Source organism: Excalfactoria chinensis, chromosome 2 (genome assembly GCF_039878825.1).
Source record: "Excalfactoria chinensis isolate bCotChi1 chromosome 2, bCotChi1.hap2, whole genome shotgun sequence".
NCBI classification, from domain to species: Eukaryota; Metazoa; Chordata; class Aves; order Galliformes; family Phasianidae; genus Excalfactoria; species Excalfactoria chinensis.
In genome coordinates, this window is record NC_092826.1 from 12,604,868 (window position 1) to 12,615,149 (window position 10,282).

The following is a 10,282-nucleotide window of genomic DNA, read 5'->3' on the forward strand; positions in this document are numbered from 1 at the left end:
GCAGGTGAAATGAATAAAAGCGTGAAAGACATGAGATTTCAGTGAAGTAACACACAGAGGAGCAAATAGAAAATCCACCCTAGACTGTTATGCAGTATCAGCAGTATGGTGCACACGTACATTAACTGGCCCCTCACAGTGAGCATCCTTCTGCTTTGGTAAGCTCCGCTGTTGTTAGACAATACCCTGCAGAACATTTCTCTCCCACTCCAGGGAGCCAGATCCCCCTTTCACTGCAGACAACTAAACCACAGTTGCTGGTTGTGCAGCCTGTGATATTCAAGGCTGTCAGTAAGGGGGAATCTTTATACATTTGAATAGGTTTGGGCTCATACAGAACTAACTGATCTACAGTGAAAGGCAGCCAGTTGGAGGCTGAGCAATAAGAAGGGATAAAAAAGCTTACTTAAGTCCTCCACAGACATTACCCTTCCTTTTCCTACTACCTCCACAGCCCACAGAACTTTTTCCTTTATTTTTCAGTCTCTTTATACACACCTCTTGCCACTACCATCCTAAAGGTTTCTGTTGGCACATCTAAAAAAGAAGGAAAATTATCTGAAAGAATTGGGAGAAGTGCCAATTTCTTTGCCCTAGAGCCCAATATAGCTCTCAACTGACTGGGCTCATGGCCATGTTTTTTTGGTCCACTACACATAATATGCCAATAGTTCTTACAAAATTTCTGAGATTTAAAGACTAAGGCATATGGAGCATCTGAGTCTACAAGGCAGAACGTGCTATCCAGAACTCTCTGGCCTCTCCATTTGACCTGCTGCAGTCAATGCAGGTCTGGCAACAGCAGCAGCCAAAGACCTGTCCACAATTGATTACTTTTTCCTACTCGTTTCTTTTTCCAAGAGCTTGCAGAAGAAAGGAGAAGGAAAGAGGCAAGCTGTAGTGTTTTCAACATCTTAGGTTGGGGTGGGTTTAAATGTCATCTAACAAAAATATTTTGTGTCCTAGAAGTCTAGAGCTTTAACACAGGATATTTATTCCTTGTATCCAGCCCACCAATCCATATGGGACAGCTTTGTTCTGTTCCTCTCTGCACTGAGTAACTATGCACAAGAATGAAGAAAAAGTGAGGATGTAAGCATCAAGAGCAGCTTGGTAACACCTCAGCACTCCCAAAGATTTGAAAGAACAAGCTCAGGAGAGAAGCAAGGGGACAGAAACAGCAGGTAGCACATCAGTTCCATACATGCAGAAGTGTTCTGATTTGCAGCATTGGGCATATACCCAAACAGTGCCTTTCCTAATTTACTGGGCACGATCTTGTCAGACTAGCCTTCAAACTGCCTGTCACCTCCCAGGGGTTTAGAAGAGAGGCTGCAAGTAGGAGCACGTGCAGGAATCACCGTGAATGAAAAATCAGTTCTTTGAAAATTTGGCCCCAGTACTGCCAAAGTATTTTGATGGGCAGGCTTCTGCAAGAACATTCAGCATGCTATAATTGTAATAAAATGACAGAGACTATGGCAAAAAGCTCTGAAAGCCAAGCAGACTGTAGTTACAGGTTACAGCTTTTAATTCATTCTCAAGATTCATTCCATCTTTTGAACCATACATAAGTCATACTGAATTGGTGCTGAATGAACAAGAGTGACAAACCATACCTAGAAATTTGGAAAATATGCAATTCCTTTCATATTTATTTTGTCGGAGGAAAAAAAAAAAAGATCAAGTGAACTTCTTACAGCTGCATTCTGTCTGCGTTCATTTCACTAGGATTAAGTGGTAAATTTGTATGGGGCTTAAGAGGCAGAGTTGAGAGCAATCATAACCAAAAAACATGTACTGACAAGGAAAACCAAACCTCATGTCTTTGGATTTCAGGTTTTTACTTATTTTTCCTCTGCCATCTTCCTCCTTCCCCTGTTGATCCATCCTGCTTTCAACTTAACTGATGAAAGCACTCTCTAACAAAGAAGCATAGTCCTGGCCTAATTGCTATTAGCCATCACCAAACCCCATAAATTCTGGGAGACCCTAAAAACCAATCACAGATCTGACAAGGAAAGAAGGACACAATCACCAGAGGCTTTTCTGTTTACTACAGAGTTATAATGTGAAAGACTAGAAAAGTTGTGCCACAATAGTCTTTACATAACTAGTCAATTTTCAGTGGGTATTTTTTGTATCAAAGGTTGCACTGCAGAGGGATAGATATTCCCATACAGCAATGAACCATAAGGAAAAAAAAAAAGAATTTTTCACCAAACTGAAACAAATTCAGCTGTGTCATAGCTGTGCAAAGACTAATGTTCTGGCATAGAGAAGTACATACAGCTACGGAAGTTAAAAATCTAACACTTGAACAGACAACAAAATATTGATGGGAATTACTACACATTCACCAACCTGAAGAGGATATCTTTATTTCTTTGGACCTTTTTTGTCTGTGGAACAAAATCTCACTTCTTGTAGAGAGGGAAAAAAAATTAATCCAAGCTGAGTCAGTTAACTGATAAAAATCAGTAGCTAGAGCTTGTTAAGTGGCTTTAAAGGAATGCAAAAGTGAATGGCCATCAGCAACATTAGAGCAGTCACCCAAGAGAAAACTAAAGACCAGTTCAAGGCTTTGGATTATGGAACCAGATAGATTAGTGCTCCAAATACGTTATTCTTGCAGACAAGTCGGGAAAGAGTGTTCTGGACTAGTCAGCACTTTAATGGAAATGAAAAATACCATGAACTGCGTATCTGCAGCCGTCTCAGGGACATCCAATACTCTACACTGGATGTTAACTAGACCTTGCAGCTTCCAGTGTACTTTCATCTTAAGAACTGAACTGAACAAGTTAACATGCATTGCATTTACATTAGTAACATGTGGAAATTATTGCTATGCAGACAAGTTTCCATCTTTAAATAAAGAAGGAAAATACCTATATATATAAAAAAAAAAAATACTTTATGAATAAATGGAAAATTCTGAAGCTTTCTCTTGCCTAGAACTGTTTTCCCCCCTGTGTACTATATAAAAAACTAAGTACATGAAAACTGGAATTTTTGTGGCTGTTGTTTATGTGACATTATGCTGAAGAAAGAAATGGCAGTGATGAAAGAATACCCGTGGTTGAGGAAAACTGAATTTGATAGTACATCTGGCATTCAAACAACGAATGAAAAAACCATGTAGTTCAACGTAGATAACTCCTCAGCTGAAGGAATAAGTTGTAGCTTCAGGCATGTTCACTTGAGAGTCCCGAACATTTTCACCCTTCCAAGAAGTCACCAAGTTACACACCTTTAACAGAGCATCTTTGCCAAAGGAAGAAAACACAAGCTGAGACTAATACCAGCTCCTCCTATACCTTAGCAGAGAGTACAGTTTCTTAAATCAGACAAGCATACAGTAGGTGGTGCATTAAATTGTAAATAGTTCGCCAGAGTTATTGTAAGGAGTGGCAACCTTAAGAAAAGGTATTTGAGAAACATCTTACTAACTTCATTGTAAGAAGAGACACTTTTATTCAGTGAAAATGGATTAGAGATTTCATATCGCCTCATTCAACACCACCACAGTCATTCCAGGCCAAAGCAACACTCCACTTAGCTTAGTATCTAACTGCTGACAGCATTCAGTAGTTAATGCTTGCTGAAAGAATATAAGAACAAGGGAAGTATTGTTCTTTACTCAGCAAGTACACCAACTCTACTTCTGCTGGTGCAGTGATCATGGAAAAAAAAAGTCTCTGACCAACATCTCATTGTACTGATAGTTTGAGAGTTTTCTCCCTTATCTATAATTGATTAAATCAAAGCTTGGAAAATAAGTAGTGGGAAGAACATGGCTTCTCAAGTTCAAGGAATTACATACAACTGTATGGAGATGAACCCCTATTACCAATACTGTTTTACAAATCTTAACCACATGTAGCAGGACTGAAATTCACAGACAGCAGAATACTGACCATATGCTTTGCTTTACTGGCTCATCAACTCAAAAATATTCTGGGTCTTATTTCTGACCAGAACTGTTGCACTGAACATTGGGAAGGAATATTTCTACATTCAGTTCATATCACTTCTTTAATATTACTGCTAATATGTGTACTTGTGTTCTAGAAGAAGCTGGTAAAACACTCTCAAGATGCCCAAACACCTATGGCAGTATGCTTCCCCAGCATCCGAGTGCCACGCAGACTGGACAGTGCAGCTATGTGCTTTAATCAGAAGTCAGAAAGCTTCAGGTTGCCACCATTTTGAGTGTGTTCATGAATAAGGCGTTTTAGAAGAGCCTCAGGCTCAAATTCTGCACCCAGTTATGCCTCAGCAGACTCATGTCAAAGGGATTACATAAACACAATTTTGAGAGAACGTATTTCTTGAGACACTATAGAAACCCATTGGTTCCTCCCTCCTTCCCCACACAATATGACAAGTTCCATCTGAAATCAATCGACTACATGCCTGATCTAACAAGTACTTAAGCCTAAAAAACTCAGCAGTATTTTTTTTTTAACATTCATAAAGGTGATTTGAAAAGAAAAAACAAACAAAAAACAAACCACTGCAGAAGCAGTGTGTAACATTTAACAGTACTGTGTGATACTGTGTGATGTGATACTTCAGCTGTTGTCCTAAGGACAAAAAGTAAATTCTATATGAGTTTAACATCAAGGCCGGTCCTTTGAACTTTCTTGATCGCAGAGAGGGCACACAGCAATTTCTGATGAGTAGTTTCAAAATGTGTTATACTGAACACTTTGACTCTTATTTACAAAAGGCACCCAAGCTTGCAAACAGAATGGTTTATGATAGTTCAGATACAAGGTTCAAGAAGTACACACAAATGCACAGTTCTTCCCTCCCCAAAAATCAACAGCAAAATTCCTGCTTTGTTTCAGCAATATCAGATCAACATCCCAGAGGGAAGCAACAAGTGCATTTGGAATAAAGAAGTCTATTTCTGCACATCAGAGTGACCTAGTAAAAAGCTCCATCTTTTTATTTATCTCTTACCTTGGCCCTGGGCGTCACTGACAGAGTAAGCTGCAACAGCTAAAAATGCCAAGAGGAAGCAGCTCTGTACCTCATTCCAACACAGCATCTTTTCCCACTTGATGTATACAGTATCAGTGGGTCTGAAAACACAGAAGAGAAATATTTAATGAATCTATAAATCTAAGGTATACACTTCAATGAAAAGTGTGGGCAAAAACTGATTGCATTAAACAAAAACCACAATACAGCTTGGAGTCTGTCATGGATATCAGTGAAGCAAAGATCTCATCCAGAGAACAGCTGTGCACTCACACTGTGCCCTCAAACCTACCCTGTTTGTGCAACTTTTATCATATTCAGTGCTCTCTCTGTTGTACTATCTGGCACTTGCCGGGATTAAAGCAGATGCTACTCAGAAGGCATGCAGGGTATCAGTCGAGTAAGTACTAACTGTATTTGTAGGCAATGCCATGGTCAAAATTATTTACTCAGACTCAATCCATTTGGAACATCAACTTTCAGTACTTTCCAGCTGAATTACTCAACATACAAAAGATTCCCTAAATCTCTAAAGATTCACAGACACTTAAAAGCATGATACTGTGAACACGTTTATCTACCATTCAAGTAGTTTTAGTCAAGTTGCTTAAAAATTTTTGCTGCCCTCTCCCGTTAGTGTTTTACTGGAGAATTAAACTAAGCTTAGTAACTGTATTTCTGTTGCTGTCAAAGATTCAACAGGTTTACTTCATTAATCTTTGGTTTACATATTTCTGTTTTGCAAGTCCCCCCCTTTCACTTTCCACATCACTTTCTCTAATATCCTCAAAATACCATCATTTAATTTACTTCCCTTATTTTCATCGTCTTCTAAGGAAGTCATAACACAAAGTGACCCAACCAACACACTAGAGGCAGACTGAGGTACCTCAGCTGACAGACATGTACGTCCTTCTCTCTCCATGCATTTACAATTCACATTAGTTATCCATGCACTTGGTAGGTCTAATGTCACAAATGTCAGTCACAGAAATCTGGTTTGCCACCTAGAAATACATAGGCAGCTTGATCACCTGAAGTCCTAACCCCAAGGGAGATTAACTAAGTTTTAGACAAATTATCAACAAGTTCCACACTACTTAAATCCCTGTTTCGAATCAATCTCTTACACTAAATTATAGAGATTGGAAAAGACCGCTAAGACCATCTAGTCCAACCTCAGTTCCTTAACATCACGCCCACTAAACCATGCCCCTCATTGCCATAACTTTCCTTTTCTTGAATACCTCCAAGGGGACAGTGACTCCACCAGCTCCCTGAGCAGCCAGTTCCAGTATCCAACTGCTCTGAGGATAAATTTTGCCTAATTTTCCAACTCAGGTTGGAAAAGACCTCAAAATCCACCAAGTCCAACTACAACCTAACCATACTACCCTAACAACCTACTGCTAAATCATGCCCCTGAGCACCACATCCAAGTGGTTTTTGAACACATCCAGGGATGGTGACTCAACCACCTCCTGGGGGAGCCTGTTCCAGTGCTTAACAACCCTTTCTGTAAAGAAGTGTTTCCTGATATCCAACCTAAACCTCCCCAGTGCAACTTGAGGCCATTTCCCCTCATCCTGTCACCGGTGAGAAAAGACCAGTCCCACTCTCATAATCTCACAAGGTAGAGGCAAATAGATATAACCAATGACAGAAATGAACTAAAAGATTAGGTATTGCTATTTCATCCTTTAAATGGGATTCAAGAAGATGTCCAGGCTTCCTATACACAAATACAAGGGCAGGATCCAGATGAGCCAGCACAGTCAGCCTATTAACAGGCAGTAAGAAAAAGGAAGAGAAAACCTGCATCCCTTGTGCAACTTACATTGGATACTGAGGCTTCTCATCACCCAATACAACATGAAATACATAAATGTTGACTCTTCAAAGGACAGCATGCGGCTCATCCTTTGGTACACCCACCACTATGCATCAATTTCTTCCCATGTAATAACCCAGATACTGAAATATTCACCCACAGTTGTGGCTCAGTTCCTCATTTGCTAGATTTGATTTGACCCTTCTCTCAAATAACAGCTACAAATACTGGCTGACATGCAATCCTGTATGGCAACACCTCCTCCTGCTCTTCTTAAGAGAAAAGCCATTGCTCAGAGGAGGTAAGATTTATTGACAGAAGCATAACTGGTTCTGGAGAAAACACAACCGAGGCACCAGCTGATTTCTGCACTTGGGGAGGAGTGGCCCACAAAGGCAGACACGAGTCTGCAGCCACCTCGTGGCTGACATCACTGGGGAACGAGAAGAAACAACCTCCAGCTTTTTATACGTTTCTCCTTTTATTAACTGTTTGGTAACAGACTTATCTGACTGAATAGCTCTGGCAGCAGAGCCCAAACTCCAGCCCCCACCCCAAACCAAAAGCCCTGCCCCAAGTACTGCTGCCCCCCACGTGCTGCACGTGTATCACAACGGGGCACGGAACGCGGTAACTTTGAGGCCACTCAGTCCAGGAGAAACCTGATGTACTCCCACCCGCCATAGGCAAGACCTGCCAGAGGACCGCCGTGTTTCTGGCTGCCACTTAACTACCAAGATTGAACAGGGACCAAGACAGCAGGGTTTCATCGCGGCAGCTTTTCACAGAGCAGCCTGACCCAGCGCCCCGCCGCGGCCTGGGAACGGCAGCAGGCTCCGCGGGGTCGACGTCCCGCAGGCGAACAGAGCAGCGTGACGCGTTCCAGCCCTCCGCCGCGCTCAGGGAGCCGCAGCCCCGCTGCTATGGCTGCCGTCCCCACACGAGCAGAGCGTGAAGCCGGCGGGGGGCTCGGCAGGGCGCCCCAGCCCGGTTCCGGCAGCCCCTCGGCGGCCACGTCCCACAGCACTCGAGGCGCGGCTCAGCCCCATCCACCTGCAGCCCCACCCGCGCCGCCACTCGGCTCTCCTCGGGGCGCTCTCCGCTACGGGCTCCTGCGAGCGCCCCGTTTGCGAGCGTCTTCCAGCTCGCACGGCAGCGGGGCAGCGCGCTGCCTCCACCCAGCTGAGGCGCGGGATCCGGTCGGAGCCGGCGGGAATCCCCTCAGTGCGTGCCCGGGCAGCGCGCTCACAGCCCACGGCAGCCGCGAGAGAAGCGATGTGGCCGGGCGCGCTCCGCAGCAGCCGCGGGAGGGACGGAGGCTGCTCCCACCAGGAGGGAACCTCTGTCCCCTCTTCGCCCTGCACCTCGCAGGTGCCCGCGCAGCGCTCCCGCTCGCAGCCATTCCCTGCCCGCCTCACCCCGGCACCCGAGGCACAAACGCGGAGCTCGCACCGACCTGGGCGGGCAGCAGCGGGTGAGTCGGGGCCGGGGGTGCTGCCGCTCGCTCCCCTCCCTCCGACTGCTCTTCCCCTCGCAGCGCCGCGTCCGATAAGGCGAGAGGGACGGGAGAGGAGGCGGGCAGTTATAGAGCAGAAGGTGGAAAGAAGGGGGGAAAGAGGCGCGCGGAGCCTGGCAGCCAGCGCCCGCCCCCGCTCCGGTCCCGGCGGTCCTCAGGTGCGCGGGCGGGGCCGGGCCCGCAGGTGCTGGGCTGCTCCTCTCACTCCCCCTTTCCTAAGTCACTCGTTGTAAATGATTTAAAAGGTGCCTGCCCCACGGTGCTGCGAGGAATGTGAGTGTTTCTCCAGTGCTGCTCATTGTGATGCACAGATCAGTGATTCACCAGGGAAATATTTATGTAAAAGTGTTCCAGTGCTTGTCTGGCTTCGTTATAAACCTTGATTAAAAGCGGTGTAGTACATAAGCACGTTTTTGTTGTCTATACAGTCTCAACAAAGGAAAAGTTGGTATTGCAGAACTAGTGTTTGTGCAAGAACTGTGACTTACCTACATTTTGCTCTACTGAATTTACAACTGAGGAACTGCTCATGGGGTTTGTAAGTCCCGACAACTTAAGAGGTGAGGGAAAATATTCATTTCAATGCGCCTTGTCCTCCATATGAAGCTACAGATGGAATCGTGGAAGGATTGCAGTTAAGAACTGAGAGGAAAAAAGGATGTGCCTGCTTTGTGAATGCAGCAAAGCAGGACGGCTGCTGCTGGGTTGGGCTCTCAGTGCTGCAGCTCTCATCCCAAGTCACTGTGCACAGATATCTCTCTCTGCTGAAACTGCAGAAATGTTTAAGCTTTAGTTAAGCACTTTCTTGATCCGGCTGGTTTCTAGAGCAAAGGTTAAGGAGCGTTCTTAAATCTACCCGGCACATCCTCTTCTCTGCAGTCATTCTGTGGCACCACCAGATGTGCGCTGTGATGAACACTTAGTACCAGTTGACAAGAGGGTCACTTCCAAGATATCGTTCCTTCTGAAGCAATGAAGCTTTCAGCTCATTGATGCTAAATGGGATACATTTCAGAATCGTAGAATCATCCAGGTTGGAAAAGACCTACAAGACAATCCAGTCCAACTGTCCACCCATCACCAATAGTTCTCACTGAAACATGTCCCTCAACACAATGTCCAAGCATGCCTTGAACACCTCCAGTGTCAATGAATCTGCCATCTCCCTGGGCAGCCCATTCCATCTGGTACCTTTCCAGCCCCTAATTCATGGATTTAGCTAAATAACAGTAACCAGAAGTCAAGGAGGCAGATGGATAAGCCAATCTGAAATACCCTTAAAGACTTGGTAAACACAGAGAGATCAATGAGGCTCATCCATGACTACTTTCTGGCACATGTACTTCAGGGCACGACAAAGAGCAGCCTGCCAAAGGGAAAGTCTGGCTCAATCTCTCTCTCTCTTTTTTGTCTTTTCTTTTTTTTTTCCTTCCCTGCATGAATGGTGCAGTATGCAAAGTACATGAGCTCCATCCTGTGGCTGCATCTGGTCAATGTACAGGGAGCGACGCAAAGTCTGGAGGATCGCACCGCCCAAAGCTTCCCAGCCTTCGAATGAATGAATGCTTTAATTCTGAGTCACCTCCTTGCAATCGGGACTGAAATTAGTATTTTAAATGTATGTAAAGTGTGTGGTTTCAAGGGTAACTCTTCAGAATTATTTGCATCAGTTTATTTTCCTGATTCACTGTTTTATATTTGGCACCATTTGTCCACCTTTTAGACTATATCATGCTTGATATCATTGAGCTTTACTCAGCTTGCACTGGAAAGCACTGTGAAACTTCTTGTGCAACTACAAGGAAGAACTCGTGCTTCTTTGAAAGAGTTCATATGAGCTGCACATCTGGAAATAGACTTAGACTGCAAATAATTAAAACCTAATTAGATGTATTATTTCATTACGAAGATGTTTTTAAAGGTGACTAGTGGTTTTATCTCCT

The 10,282-nt window shown here is 44.1% G+C and overlaps 1 protein-coding gene across 1 annotated transcript in view; it reads right to left on the minus strand.

Annotated features, from left to right (window-relative positions):
• The window catches only part of COL14A1 (collagen type XIV alpha 1 chain), a 111,131-nt gene extending 102,719 nt beyond the window's left edge, over positions 1-8,412 (minus strand). Inside the window, exons 1-2 of the mRNA XM_072327548.1 lie at positions 8,280-8,412; positions 4,972-5,093 (exon numbers count right to left, since the gene is read on the minus strand). Of these exons, the coding sequence (XP_072183649.1) occupies positions 4,972-5,059 (88 nt within the window). The 5' untranslated portion in view covers positions 5,060-5,093; positions 8,280-8,412. The remainder of the gene's footprint in view (positions 1-4,971; positions 5,094-8,279) is intronic.
• Positions 8,413-10,282: the final 1,870 nt, after the last annotated feature.